The sequence below is a fragment of the Phalangium opilio genome, unplaced genomic scaffold (genome assembly GCF_054372755.1).
Source record: "Phalangium opilio isolate 3A_F unplaced genomic scaffold, DU_Popi_V2 ptg000031l_1, whole genome shotgun sequence".
Taxonomy (NCBI): domain Eukaryota; kingdom Metazoa; phylum Arthropoda; class Arachnida; order Opiliones; family Phalangiidae; genus Phalangium; species Phalangium opilio.
This window is the reverse complement of record NW_028324158.1, coordinates 7,681,731-7,697,417: the sequence shown is the minus strand read 5'-3', so window position 1 is coordinate 7,697,417 and position 15,687 is coordinate 7,681,731. Positions and strand designations below refer to the sequence as shown.

General features: G+C 38.0%; 1 protein-coding gene and 1 long non-coding RNA gene across 2 annotated transcripts; one reads left to right on the top strand and one right to left on the bottom strand.

Moving 5' to 3' along the window:
• Positions 1–886: 886 nt before the first annotated feature.
• LOC149690367 (uncharacterized) lies at positions 887–3,791 on the bottom strand. Its single transcript, XR_016383722.1, has 4 exons — positions 3,492–3,791; positions 2,485–3,269; positions 1,191–1,412; positions 887–1,069 (listed from the first exon to the last, which is right to left on the bottom strand). It is a non-coding gene; the product is annotated as an uncharacterized LOC149690367 (long non-coding RNA).
• LOC149690366 (nose resistant to fluoxetine protein 6-like) lies at positions 1,532–13,300 on the top strand. Its single transcript, XM_089869921.1, has 14 exons — positions 1,532–1,757; positions 7,705–7,877; positions 7,960–8,068; positions 8,466–8,568; positions 8,647–9,017; positions 9,086–9,179; positions 9,729–9,821; positions 9,912–10,080; positions 10,149–10,228; positions 10,343–10,459; positions 11,345–11,477; positions 11,547–11,733; positions 12,641–12,783; positions 12,855–13,300. The coding sequence occupies exons 1-14, from the start codon at positions 1,532–1,534 to the stop codon at positions 12,966–12,968; spliced, it is 2,112 nt and encodes a 703-aa protein (XP_089726047.1). The 3' UTR covers positions 12,969–13,300.
• The last annotated feature ends 2,387 nt before the right edge of the window (positions 13,301–15,687 follow it).

The window sequence follows — 15,687 nt, the reverse complement described above, 5'->3', positions numbered from 1 at the left end:
AATGTCATACACGTACTCTCTCAAAAGTAATTAATGTAATGATAAAATGTTTTGGGGGAATGGAATTGTGCCCGAAAACCCGAGATAAGTAAATTTTTGAAATTGATTACCTGTAAAATAAGTTATTTCAACGGAAAACGGTAATGGAACGTTGTTTTTTCTTAAGCATGCATTTAAGTTTCAATTAAAAAGAAAAATTAATATCTGATCCTTCAGACAAGTGATAACCTCAGTCTTATCGATACTTTTTAGGACTTGATTCTAATCAAGACATTTTTGATTAATTGAATTAGAAATAATTGTCTAAATCAGTTTATTAATGAAATTTAAGGGGTCATCCGTAAAATACTCCAAACATAACTCGAAAACAGTGGCCCTGACGGCAAAATGTCATAGAAGTTACATTTTCGACTCAAAATTGATTTCCCAAAGAACATCCCAATTAATTTATGGCAGACTTATCAGAAACACCCTTTATATTTATAATTAGAAATTGCATAACGCCTTAAAATTCCCATAAAATCACCAATTGCAGTGTTTAAGTAAAATATCAGTACTATCATAAGTTTATATGATATGTTCCGTAAGTTTGACGCTTCCTATACTTCGTAATGCTAGAGACTTACAGCTCGAGATAACTAGTTCCAGAACGACAAGCGAGAATTGAAGTCCTACACTCGGTTACTTTTACAGTCCATCTAGGTCCTATTTAGTCTGAACTAGGCCTTTGACAGCGCCTCACCAGGCGTCTTCGCTTTACAACTCGAATCTATGACCCACCTCCCTCACTTCAGGACAAGCTCCATGCAGTTTGTAACCAGTGATAAACTTATGGAACATATCTTATGAACTTATGGTACTATCAGTTCATAATCAGTAAAAAATATTACAACAAAAAAATCTTTATTTTAATGGACTATAATACCTTAATCGATAAAACTTCACAAATATCAATGTAATTAAATATTCCCAAAAAATTCCGTAAAAACGTATTAATTTATTTTTTATCACTTAATTTCAAGGTTACGGGTTCATCACACTTTTAGTGACTCTCCCGAATAGGCAAAATCTTGAAAAATGAAAAGAAAAAAAAAAGAAACGGCTCAGCTGCATCGTTCAGAATGATAAATTTTACCCAAAAACGTTCCCATTTTCATTCAGATCTCTTATACACCTTTTCGAATACATACACTATACTTTTTCCTCTCCCTCTCTCTCGCTCTGTATGTAACGGTATATTCTACTTTATAACAACATCGTTTAGAATCTTGGAAAGAAGTCAGTCGGTACAAAACGTCAATGACGCTCGTTCCCAAGAAGGGGCGTGTATTAAAAGTCATTGTAGACCAATCATTAACCGAGGAAATGTCGATAGAGGGTGTGCTTTGAATTCTACGCCGGATTTCTAGTTTCTACAATGAAAAATATTACAGCAAAAAAAAATATTCAGTGAAAATTTCTAAACTCCAAATATATACAGCTCCGTTTTTACTAGTTACGACATAACACTCTTAACCATCGGTGTAGTAAGATGGGTACAGTTAATATCGGGGCTATGGCCTTGTTAATATTAGGTGCTTATTACTGTCCAGTAATGGTTAGAGCTAATCCTTTAGGAGACATTACTCTACCGTTTATTGAAATTATTGATCAGTTTTACGAGGAATTAGCGAATTTACACGACACTTTTCAATGCCAAGAACATGCCAAGTTCTTATTGGAAGGTAGTAAGAAAGGAGAACATTGGGCTATTCAAGGTAAGATATTTATTACCTGAACTCAACGGGATATTGATTGATTGTAATTGCATGAAATTTTTATTATTTATTTTTATTAGCTCAAAATTAAATTTTTATTTATTGGAATTTAACATCTGGGATTAAGCTTTGAATTACAGCGTTGTAGAGACTTTTAGAGACTGTTGTAATTAACGCGGAATTGTTAATTGCATGCAATATTTAGTTATTTTTTACCTCAAAATTTAATTTTTATTTATCGGAATTTAACATCTGGGATTAAGCTTTGAATTAATGCGTTTTAGGGATCTTTAGAGATCTTTAAATGATAATTTTTCTACTAATTATTTAAATGTTTTAGAGAAATATAGATTAATTTTTAAGTTAAGGCCAATTTCTTCTGAGTAAATCATTCGTACCCCTATTACGGATTGCGTGTAATAGAACTGGCTTAGTGACTGGCCCCTCGGTTGACATTCGTTTTGCCAATGAGGCGACGCTAATTGACAATATTTTTAAAAACAATTTTTATAATTTAATAATATGGTATCTTAAAATGAATAATACAGCTTTTGCAACATTGTTAAGTGTGCTTTTTGAAGTTGGGAAAAATAATATTGCAAAATTTAAGTTTGATTCGTTTGATTTGAATCATGCATCAAATATGTAAATCAACATCAAGAGATCTTAAATATTTCGAAATGATTTAAGTTTATTCAAAGAACATATTTATTATCTGAGAACGTACTTATAGTCATTGTAGGATTCCACGACGTCATACTGTTTTTATAAGCTTGCACTATACAGGGTGTTTCTGAAAAGTCTATGAGAAGTTACAGGGGATGTTCTTTCGAGTCGAATATGTTCTATAACATTTTAACCGTCCGGGATGCCGTTTTTGAGTTATGATTGATCGCAGTGTTTTACGAATGACCCCTTAAATTTTTTTACGAAACTGAAAGATAATGATTTCTAATTTAATTAAGGGGGTCAACCCTAAAACATAATTTCCAATCGTAACTTGATAACTGTGGTCCGGACGTCAAAATGTCATAAAAGTTACATTTTCGATTCGAAATCGCCCGAAGAACACCCCCTTAATTTCTCAAAAACACCCTGTATACATTTGCAATTCTGTATTTGAACACTCTCGGTTCCTATATAGGTTCTCGACTAACAAAGCTTCTTAAACACTGATGCCAAATCAACGTTCTTACAAGTGTATGATGCCCTTGGAAATGATTGCTAAAACTAAACACACTCGATTTATTTGCATACCATGGCAGATAAATATTTTAGAATTTGTTTTTTGAAAATATCATTTAATGGCCTTCGCGTTCAACAGGTAGAGGAATAAAACGTAAACCACCCACCTTAGATAAAATATAAAATAATCAAGGTTTGCCAATACCTAGAGCTAGAGCTGGCACGCCAAACGTCGAATTTCCTATCGAAGTCACGTTGTGGAAACACTACATCTTCTTTATTCGTTTGCAGCTTTTCGTCTGCCTTTTAATTTGATGGTTTCTAAATCTGATAATGAACTAATTTTAAATATAGAGGTAGAAGGAATGAACAGGAATGAGAAGGCAATACATTGTTTACAGACTATAGGAGGATTCATACAATTTACACATGGAGGCCTGACTCACTGGTGGAGTCAAAAGCTAGGCCTCCTTGTGTCAATGATATGAATCCTCCTAGTCTGTAAACTATGTACAGACCAATTCTGAAATTGCAAACAGAGAAACCAACACACAGGGTCGAGGTTGCCATTGGGGTATTCTATAAGTGTGACACTAGCTATACTTCGAAATGCTATAGCTCGAGCTAGTTCGAGAACGACAAGCGAGAATTGAAGTCTATACACTCGGTGGTTAATTTTGCAGGACTTCCATCTTTCCATTTAGTAATTTGTACTAAGCCCTTGACAGCGCCTCACCAGGCGTACTTCGCTTTATCTCGAATCTATGACCTACCTCCCTCACTTCATGACAAGCTCCAGTTTGTAACCAGTGACCAAACTTATGGGACATCTTATGAACTTATGCTAATACCCTGCCTCCAAAACCTGACTCAAAAAGCAATTTACAAATTTTTTAAACTTTTTGTTAAGCATAATTAAAGCTAATAAACTATTTAATAAACTTCTCGGGTTCTTAAGGTTGCAATAGTGCCTGGAGATATCTTGGAAAGTCCTGGGCTTTCAAATGGGTATGAAATAAAGGGGGATTTCATATTGGTTCTGTACTTTTCCCAAGTGTTACCAAGAACTATTTATCATTCTGAAACATCATATTCTATCTTTTCTATATATAAAAGTGGAAAACATTGGTCAGAGAAAAATTCTAATAAGCCTAAAGTGTCTTTCAAGTATCGGATGATTTTGAGATTAAAAAAAAATCTTTTTTAATATTTATTTTGATTTTTGTATACGTGGAATCTGGAAACTGAAATTGTTAGACGTACCAAAGTATGTATGATAAGTTACTGACCCTCGATAAAAACGATATCAGGGTTCGTACGCAACCTGGATAACCTAGAAAACCTGGATAAGTCACGGATTTGGAAAATTGGGAGTGGGGGAGTCGGAGATAAGTCGAGGATTTGGAAAATGGGGGGGGGGGGTCGGAGATTAGTCAGGGATTTGGAAAATGGGGGGAGTCAGAGATAAGTCATGGATTTGGAAAATGGGGGGAGGACAGTCAGAGATAAGTGATGGATTTGGAAAATGGGGGGCGGGGGCAGTCAGAGATAAGGCGGGGATTTGGAAAAGGGGGGCAGTCAGAGATAAGTCATGGATTTGGAAAATAGTGGGGGGGCAGTCGGGGATTTGGAAAATGGGGGGAGGGAGGTCAGAGATAAGTCGGGGATTTGGGAAATGGGGAGAAATGTCAAAGATAAGTCGGGGATTTGGGAAATGGGGAAAAAGTCAGAGATGAGTCAGGGATTTGGCAAATGGGGGATAAGTCAGAGGTTTAAAGTTTTTTCATCATAGATTTCGTATAGTATAAAGAACCATGAGTCGAGCAATGGGTTAGGTGTAATAAAGTGGTCAGAGATATTGGCAAAATTTGGCAGGGAATAAGCTGGAAAAGTCACGAATTTGAAATATAAAAATTTCGTCCGAACCCTGAATAAGGGTTAAATTCGGTGAAACAAACATTTTTTTAAAACACTCGAGAAGATGAAAGCTCAGCCATAAGTTTAACGACAGATATCGCCTTGCACATCAACAACACAAAATACCAACCACACATACATGTATAATAACGCAAGAAGCTGTAATTATTACAACAGTATGAAAGCTGTATTTGCCTAAAGCTAAATATGGCGACACGCACCAAGGACAATTATACCAGAAAAAAAATACATTGTTCCTAATTTAATTATTAAGAAATCTATAGAGCAATCTCAGTTGTGACGTCAGTGCCTAGGTAAAACGTCACGGGCTTAGCTTTGGCAGTGGGCGGCCATGTTTGGTACCACTTTGGTTCTATGGGCAAATAACATGGGTGACGTCACACTAAAGCTTCATAGATAGCTCTATAACTTATCTTCCTCCATGAATTTAGTATTTTAGGAAAATGGGAATTTCTTATTTTCTAAGCGTTTTTTATCTTTGAAGTTTGAAATTCCTTCGAAAACTATGATTTTCCGTCCGTTTGTTTTTTTACCCCTTAAGGGCTCTTATTAATTTGCTTTTCTTTCTTAAAAGGAATTGAAAGACTCTTGGGACGGTGAAGAGTGTTTAGAATCGATAGAAAATTCCCAAAAGAAAATTTCTTTATTTGACCTACAAAACTGAGCTTGATTGAGGGGTGGATGCAATCCAAGTCTCGTACTTTCCGAGTATTCTGGCTGGGCTCTTGTTACAATCTTTTAGATCCATTCCTTTATTATTTGGAAGATAGTGTATTTTACTGTCCTAATAGATCCTTTCGATGTAATCATAAGTTCGTAAGATATGTTCCATAAGTTTGTCACTGGTTACAAACTGAAGCTTGTCATAGATTCGAGGTAAAACGACGCCTGGTGATCTTGGTGCTGTCAATGGTTTAGTGCAGACTAAAAAGGAAGATAGAATTCCTGCAAAACAGAGTGTAGTCAATAGACCACTTCGATGTAACTAAGAGGGAAAGACACGGGGGTAGCACATTGCCTTCCATCTTGCTCTAGGCGCTTTGGGTCCAGGGAGTGCGCTGAGACGGCATGGGTCAAGTTCAACCCCCTTGTATGTCCCGATACTGAGGGTTGCCTAGCCCGTTTTATACATGGAAGAGGCTTATTCTCGCGTCGTTGTCGAACTGGCTCTCAGTAAGTCTCTATCACTTCGACGAAGTATAGGTAGTGTCATATACTTATGGAACATATATTATAAACTTATGGTGATACTTAGAGACGTGATATTTGGTTGCATCTTGCCCATTTATTGACCTCACCATAGTTAGTAACAAGTTTTATGAATCAAAAAATTTTAAAACATTTTTAAGTTTGAAACAATTCTCCGGTGAATAGTGAAATCATTAATACGGAATTACCAACTTGTTTGGCTCACTTGACTTTCGCTTTTTGTAGACATCGAATAACGTTCTAATAACCTAGTTAGATCATCGTCGCTTTTGAAAGTAAAAGCTTACGAATTTCTGTTTAAAAAAAAGAGACTTTTCTAGGTCTAAACGTCTGGTGATTTTTTTATTTATTTATTTATTTATCTTATGGCCTATGGCACCCCTTGGCCTAAAATTATGATATTTTTACCGAATCAGGAATTTAGTGACGGTAGAAGAAGATATATATATATATAAATAATGACGCAAATCGGACCCAAAAGTCTAATAAACTTACAAAGTTTATATTTTGCGCAATTTTTTGTTGTTTTATAAGTAGGGCACAAAATATATATATTAGACTGACGCTGGAGTGTAGATGTTTATTTTTATTTATCGAAAAAAAAAAATCAGAAGATGAAACAAGTGTCATGTGATCTATTTTCGTTCTGAATGTATTTTAGGCGTTATCTCGCTCCTGATTTAGTATATAATTGTTAATTAGTTCGTGATGTGGCAAATAAATAATTGGTGCTATGTTTTTGCTGGGAAAACAATTCCATTACGTAATGTCATAAGTATATCACAATTTTCGTAAGTATCTGTCGAAAGGATGCTTCCTATCCGGGCAGTCATTCTTTGTCAAAGTCGTCTCGTGGCACCGCGATAGTCTGCTACTACGAAATTTCTTTTGACGTCACATCCTCCTACCTCTTTACCTCGGTTTTAGAGACTTACTAGATGTAGTCAGCTTAGGCCATACCAATAGAGCTATTTCAATTCGTAGGGAAAGTAGAGCTTTTGAGGAAGGGTTTCGCCAGCCCCCGCCTAGGCGCCATATTGTGCGGGAAATTTAGCATAGAGTTCTTCAGCGGCCCGCACGGAGGGAGGGTGAAAACCGGCTCCGTTTATTGGCAAGCCCAACTGTGACGTTTCCCCCCTTCAACTGATATAGCTCTATATTGACGTCACGTCCCCGTAGCTCCTCCCCTAATGGCACAGCAATCTCGCATGAACAATGCCGGTACTATAGCTCCAACGGGAGACCCATACTTATGCATTATAGGATTATTATATAATTTCTAGAAAAATGATTACTTGACATATTAAATTTATTGATAAACCGAGAAAATGTGTAAATATCACACGTTCTTCGCGTAAATTGTTTTGGTTTTTATCTTATCTATATTATGAGAAGAAAATATTTTTATTCGGTTTCTTTGACCAAAGTTATAAATAAGAAATATAGGTAAGATAGTTTCCATTGACGTAATACTTGTACGCGTAATCAAGTGTTTACATGTTATAAGTGTTCTAGAAAATTCTAAACACAATGTTTACAATCAAGAGAAACATTTAAAAATTGGGATTTATTTTGCACTTAATCTTTAACATGTTCTAAATTTATTAAATTTTAGTTGCCGATGCCTCTGGTCATCCAGACAGTGGTCTTCTCAATGGTGGCCTGACTTACCCGGGTCTCTATTCGCAATGCGTCGGGGTCGTGGTCAATACATCCACTACAGATTTCAATGGACAGCATTGTCTCGGGGAGATCACTTTGAGTGGGAACGAAGATGACCCGCCTAATGTACGTTCATAAATTTTCAATTACCGCCACTGAAAAAGGCGGAGCTTGAGAACGGAGTATTTAATTTGTGTTTAAACCACAGGGGATATCGGACTCCTTATGGAACGCCGTAGTGAACAACACTTTAAAAATTGGATTGTGTTTCCCTTCATCTTGTAACCCGGAGCAGGCCTCAAAAGCTCTGAATTCTTGTAGGTTTGACATTAAATAAAGCTATCTCAGAAGTCTTAGTGTGACGTCACCCATGCTATTTGTCTATAGAACCAAAGCGGTACCAAATATGGCTGACCTTTGCCAAAGCTAAGCCCGTAACGTTTTACCTAGGCACTGACGTCACAACTGAGATAGCTCTATAGACCATTTCGATGGGCAAAGACACGGGGGTATAACTTTGCCTTTCACATCGCTTTTTGGCGCCTGCGCTGTAGTCTTTTTGTATCATGAGAGTGCATGCGCAGAGACGGATGGCAATGGATCAACCCCCTTGTATGTTCCGATACTGAGGATTGCCTACCCCCATTTTTTACACGGAAAAGGTCTATTGGGTGCGAAACTTTGAAACTCTAATATTCAAATTAATATTTTCAGCTCTGAATCGCATTTTTAAGGATAAAAATTATGACCTACGTGTTGATTCATGCAATAGTAGAAGTAAACACCTTCCTATTGAAGTTGGAGCCATCGTAGTTGTGTAAGTATCTCATATCAGAAACGCGCGTCACAAGACAGCGCGAAATTGAACCACTCCCCCTTCCACTTCTTACCATAGAGTCATATTGTCGTTCCTACTCGCCATGTCTATAATCGGTACATTGTACGACGTTGCGAAAGAATTCTCCCCTGGTAGTGAATTAGGATGCTTTAGAATAACTAAGTGGACCAAAACTAACCAGAGGTCATCGAGCACTATCGACGTTAATAACCTTTCGACCGAAGTCCTGTGCAACTCGACGTCAAACAATGAGTCCACTTGGTCCTCGATCTTACTGTCATTCAGCGTCCGACGTAATGGTGCCAAAATACTTCACGTTGAAAATGAACACGGTTCAGTAGATATCTTTCATGGCTTGCGGTTTCTGAGTATGTTATGGATTATTATGGGACATTCGTGCTCGTTTGCCTTCAGTTGGTTGACGTTCAGTAAGTATAAACTTCTTTCACCTATCTTTTCGGACGAACTGGGTAACAGGTGCGTGGGGATTTTGCAGAAAACCCCAGACAACTGGATCAAACTGGGACAAACATTCTAAGTCAGACGCTAGAGAACGGGACGTATTCGGTTGATACGTTTTTCTACTTGAGGTTAGTCCATTTTTCATAGACTAATGAACGTTTACTTCGCGTCAATATGTTACGACAAGGAACACTTTGAGCTACTTGGAATCATTGTGTAACCATTTTCTCTTAAACTGCGCGATGCACCTTGCGCGCGCACCTGACCTCGCGTTGATACCAAACCAATAGAATCACAGTTAGATAGACGTCCTAATTATGACGCGTGACGGATAGTAAGTTCTCAAGCCCGGCTAACAAAACCCGCACAGAAATTAAAGGGCTCCTTCGGACCCTTAGACACATGGCCCCGCGGATTTCCATCCCCTCTTCATAGACGATCTTCCTCAACACTTTGCCCCACCGATTTCCGACCCCTAAGTAGTTCCCTCCTTGTTAATATCCCCCTTCTTTCACTCCCTCCCTCTGGTTAGGTAGGGGGGCTCGGAAATCCGCGGGGCCATGTGTCTAAGGGTCCGATGGAGCCCTTTAACATGAACGTCATGGGTGTAGGCTAGCACAAAGATTCCTAGTAGCTATATGGATACCGATAGTTACAAACTATTATAAACATTTCAGTGGGTTTCTGCTAGTCTTCGTTTCAATGAAGAATTTAAAGAAACTAAATTCGAAACTAAATGTTCTCGTTGCCATAGTTCATCGTTATATAAGGTTTGTACATGTCCGCAATAAACCTCATTAACCATTGAACCGAGTATCCATGAACATTAACATTAACGTGAGACATATTTTCTGACACAGAATGACGCCTTTAATGATGATAGTCATTGCCTTCACCGCCAACCTACTTCGTTATTTTAGTAGCGGTCCGTTTTGGTTGTCGTCCATTCAGATGTACGACTCGTGGTGTCGACAGAATTGGTGGACTAACTTATTTTACCTGCAGAATTTCATCAATACACCTAATATGGTCGGTCTGTTGAATATTCCTATCAATGGAGCTGCGCTAATTGTACCGTTATAATCATAATATTGTAGTGTCTCAGCCATACATGGTATTCTGCAGTCGATTTTCAGTTCTTCATTGTCGCCATTATAGTACTTTACATCATGAATAAGTAAGTAATTACGGGCACAAAGTGGGCGGGGTAATTGTAACGTGATTCTTTCCAACGTCATCATGTCCCAATTATGGTGACAGACGTGTTAAACAATGTGTTTATTGCGCGTAGAAACACGAGGGCGGGGTTAATAGGGATTGGCTCGTTACTCTTTGGAACCATCGCGATTACGGCGTACTTAATAGCGGCCAATAATTATCCTGGAGTGCCTTATATTGGAAACGTTGTGTAAGTAGTACTGTACATAATATCCCCTTGAATTGGTGTGACGTACTGTACATAATATCCCTTGAATTGGTGTGACGTACTGTACATAATATCCCCTTGAATTGGTGTGACGTACTGTACATAATATCCCCTTGAATTGGTGTGACGTACTGTACATAATATCCCCTTGAATTGGTGTGACGTACTGTACATAATATCCCCTTGAATTGGTGTGACGTACTGTACATAATATCCCCTTGAATTGGTGTGACGTACTGTACATAATAACCCCTTGAATTGGTGTGACGTACTGTACATAATATCCCCTTGAATTGGTGTGACGTACTGTACATAATATCCCCTTGAATTGGTGTGACGTACTGTACATAATATCCCCTTGAATTGGTGTGACGTACTGTACATAATATCCCCTTGAATTGGTGTGACGTACTGTACATAATATCCCCTTGAATTGGTGTGACGTACTGTACATAATATCCCCTTGAATTGGTGTGACGTACTGTACATAATATCCCCTTGAATTGGTGTGACGTACTGTACATAATAACCCCTTGAATTGGTGTGACGTACTGTACATAATATCCCCTTGAATTGGTGTGACGTACTGTACATAATATCCCCTTGAATTGGTGTGACGTACTGTACATAATATCCCCTTGAATTGGTGTGACGTACTGTACATAATATCCCCTTGAATTGGTGTGACGTACTGTACATAATATCCCCTTGAATTGGTGTGACGTACTGTACATAATATCCCCTTGAATTGGTGTGACGTACTGTACATAATATCCCCTTGAATTGGTGTGACGTACTATACATAATGGCCCCCTGAATTGGTGCGACGTTGGTGACTCTAAACTATAGCATAAATAACCCATTTAGGCCTCAAAGTGTGGCCAATGCGTATTCATCCAATGTCTACATCAAACCATACTGTCGCATGGGACCATACCTAATTGGTATGATGTTGGCGTATTACTTGAGTAATGTAAAGGAAGGAATCATTTGGTCGAAGGTAAATGTTTGCTAATACGATTATCTAGTTAGGGAATTGATTGAGCTTAGTTGAACATTGGTGTTTCAGAAAATCTTAGCGATTGGTTGGGTCGTCGCCGTTGTAGTTAATCTCACGATATTGTACTCAACATACCCGGCGTATTTAGGGAAGTTGCCCTCTGTCGGGGAAGCAGCGACTTATGGATCGCTTAGTAGAACCGCTTGGGCGGTTGGTCTCTCGTGGTTAACCATCGTCTGTATTTCCGGTTACGGAGGTAAGTTTCTGTTGTCACTGAAGGAATTGCGAAATACTGTACACTTGTCGAAAGGGAAGTGAGTGGAAGGCCTATAATATCAGGGAGAAATAGAAGCGACACGGGGAATCGGTATGTCCCCGTCTCCACCGTGAAGTTGGCTCAGTGCCGTATTATCAACTAGGCACTGTAGATACGTGCAGAGGGGCCCCTGATGGTTAGCCTTAAGCTCTCGGCTGTCATATCGCAGTGGGTCCCCTGATGGTTAGCCTTAAGCTCTCAGCTGTCATATCGCGGTGGGTCCCCTGATGGTTAGCCTTAAGCTCTCAGCTGTCATATCGCAGTGGGTCCCCTGATGGGTAGCCTTAAGCTCTCAGCTGTCATATCGCAGTGGGTCCCCTGATGGTTAGCCTTAAGCTCTCAGCTGTCATATCGCGGTGGGCCCCCGAACGCCTAGTGCCTAGGGGCCCCCGAGGGTTTTGATCCGGCACTGTCTCTAGTAAGGTCTCAATTCTTGGGCCATGGCGACGTCAATAAAGGGATGTAATACAAACTCTTCCTACCCAAGAATTAATTCCTGAGTCCCAATACCTGTATAATATCCAGGTAAGAGATAAGAACACGAATGATATAAGTGTCACAGGGAATTCTTGTGTTGGACGATGGTGTTTTGGGTTTCAACGTCGGCATTTTTTCGACGTACGCGATGATACTTATAGATGAGGCAGGATCTTGTATCTTATTGATGTTACCATGGCCCAGCGTCGGGAGTACTCTAGAGTACCGCCTTAGACTAATTTCCGGTGTTGCTTCTATATTTTACTGACAAAGTTGTAATGAGGTCGTTGGGTGAATGTTTCTTAGCTCTTTCCCTCAGTGGATGAACCGAAAGGTATAACGACTAAAAGCACGCATTATTTTCTGATAGGTTTCGTCAACACTATATTGTCTTGGCGGGCTTTTGTACCATTGAGTCGGTTAACTTATTGCGCCTATTTGATCCATCCTGTTGTCATGGCAACATTTTATGGATCGAGGCAAATTTCGTTCGATTTTTCCCCATTCATGCTGGTATGTATGACTATGTTTTGTTTTCGTTACAATTAAATTAAATCCAATTTTTAAAATTTCCTTATTTCCAGCTCTATTTGGTTTTAGGAAACCTAGTCATCACATACGTCACTGCATTCATCTTATCAGTTTTATTCGAATCGCCTTTCATTTCGTTGGAAAAGATTTTCATGAATCGGCGGTGATTTTCAAAAAGATACACGCCAAAAACCTATAGTGCTCATCATCAAAAATTCATCATGATACCAATTGCCTTATCCTAACCAGTTTCGTGACGTTAAAGTGACTTAGTTAAGCGATATGGTGTTTTACTTATTGCAACTTTCATGTATTAACTTTTGTTATCATAAAAATCAATCATTTCTATTTTATTTTATTTTTTTTTTTGAACTAATCAAACATATTTTTGTTATATCGTTTTTAAATTTTGTTTTTAACCGAGATATAGGGGTGCCTTCAGCAAACCTATTGTTTGAGTCAGTGTTTTTTTTAATAAATCAAAAGATATTAATAAAAACTGTCATTGTAGACAAAGACTGGAAAGTGTAAAAGATAAGGTTTGAAAATGAACTGCCTGAAGTAACAGATATTAAAATTTTCACTTTTGAAGACATCATTATAAAACATCAATTATTTTAAAAAATTCTTATCTTACTTTTTTTCACCAAAATTTCATTTTCCCAAAATATTTTTCAGCAATATTTACCAAGTATTTTGTCCTCAATAGTAGTTGTCACCTAGAAGGGTTTAAGGGATACTAGCTTGGTACTGTTTTTACTTTCAACTAACATTTGATTCTAGGAGATTCAAATGCTTCGATATCTGAAAAGATTTCTCTTGAAGAGTTTAAATTTTTATATTTTAAAATTGAAAATATTGCGAAGCGGAAAATAATATAGGCCTTTTCTTTGTGATTTAGTTATTAGTGTCGAAAAGATCTGTAGATTAATCGTGATCTTTGAGAGCAACACAGCACGTTAATATTTAATACTTTGAAAGCTTTACAATTTAAGAATACGTTTTGTAAAGTTTTAATACGGTTTATATTTTGTAAGCTCTCAACGATTTTCTCACGTTATAGGGTCAATTTTCTACCTAATTTTAAATTTTTGATAAAAAATAAAATGTAAAGCCGTAGTATTTTTAAAATAACGCGCATGTTCCTTTTTTAAATACTTTCCCGAAGTAATTTTGGTCAAAAAAAGTAAGATAAGAATTTTTTAAAATAATTGATGTTTTATAATGATGTCTTCAAAAGTGAAAATTTTAATATCTGTTACTTCAGGCAGTTCATTTTCAAACCTTATCTTTTACACTTTCCAGTCTTTGTCTACAATGACAGTTTTTATTAATATCTGTCACTTCAGTCTTCATATTAATTAAAATTGTTTAGAAAATATGGGAGAAAAAGTCTTAGGGCGTTGCGCGTCCATCGGTAATTACCGGTCGTCGGTAATCTAGCTTAATTACCGGTCGTCGGTAATCTAGCTTAATTTCCGGTCGTCGTTAATCTAGCTTAATTACCGGTCGTCGGTAATCTAGCTTAATTTCCGGTCGTCGTTAATCTAGCTTAATTACCGGTCGTCGGTAATCTAGCTTAATTTCCGGTCGTCGTTAATCTAGCTTAATTACCGGTCGTCGGTAATCTAGCTTAATTTCCGGTCGTCGTTAATCTAGCTTAATTACCGGTCGTCGGTAATCTAGCTTAATTTCCGGTCGTCGTTAATCTAGCTTAATTACCGGTCGTCGGTAATCTAGCTTAATTACCGGTCGTCGGTAATCTAGCTTAATTACCGGTCGTCGGTAATCTAGCTTAATTACCGGTCGTCGGTAATCTAGCTTAATTACCGGTCGTCGGTAATCTAGCTTAATTACCGGTCGTCGGTAATCTAGCTTAATTACCGGTCATCGTTAATCTAGCTTAATTACCGGTCGTCGGTAATCTAGCTTAATTACCGGTCGTCGGTAATCTAGCTTAATTACCGGTCGTCGGTAATCTAGCTTAATTTCCGGTCGTCGTTAATCTAGCTTAATTACCGGTCGTCGTTAATCTAGCTTAATTACCGGTCGTCGGTAATCTAGCTTAATTACCGGTCGTCGTTAATCTAGCTTAATTACCGGTCGTCGGTAATCTAGCTTAATTACCGGTCGTCGGTAATCTAGCTTAATTACCGGTCGTCGGTAATCTAGCTTAATTACCGGTCGTCGGTAATCTAGCTTAATTACCGGTCGTCGGTAATCTAGCTTAATTACCGGTCGTCGGTAATCTAGCTTAATTACCGGTCATCGTTAATCTAGCTTAATTACCGGTCGTCGGTAATCTAGCTTAATTACCGGTCGTCGGTAATCTAGCTTAATTACCGGTCGTCGGTAATCTAGCTTAATTACCGGTCGTCGCTAATCTAGCTTAATTACCGGTCGTCGCTAATCTAGCTTAATTACCGGTCGTCGGTAATCTAGCTTAATTACCGGTCGTCGGTAATCTAGCTTAATTACCGGTCGTCGGTAATTTAGCTTAATTACCGGTCGTCGGTAATTTAGCTTAATTACCGGTCGTCGGTAATCTAGCTTAATTACCGGTCGTCGGTAATCTAGCTTAATTACCGGTCGTCGGTAATCTAGCTTAATTACCGGTCGTCGGTAATCTAGCTTAATTACCGGTCGTCGGTAATCTGGTTTAATTACCAGTCGTCGGTAATCTAGTTTAATTACCCTTAATTGGTAATCTAGATTAATTACCCTTAATTGGTAATCTAGATTAATTACCCTTAATTGGTAATCTAGATTAGTTGCCCTTAATTGGTAATCTAGATTAGTTACCCTTAATTGGTAATCTAGATTAGTTACCCTTAATTGGTAATCTAGATTAATTACCCTTAATTGATAATCTAGATTAATTATCCT

Excerpts from the sequence above, each read along its gene's own strand:
- LOC149690366 (XM_089869921.1), top strand. The coding sequence starts at position 1,532 with ATGGGTACAGTTAATATCGGGGCTATGGCCTTGTTAATATTAGGTGCT. Across the intron at positions 7,878-7,959 it reads ACGAAGATGACCCGCCTAAT|GGGATATCGGACTCCTTATG; the intron begins GTACGTTCATAA and ends TTTAAACCACAG. Across the intron at positions 8,569-8,646 it reads GTTGGAGCCATCGTAGTTGT|AGTCATATTGTCGTTCCTAC; the intron begins GTAAGTATCTCA and ends TTCTTACCATAG.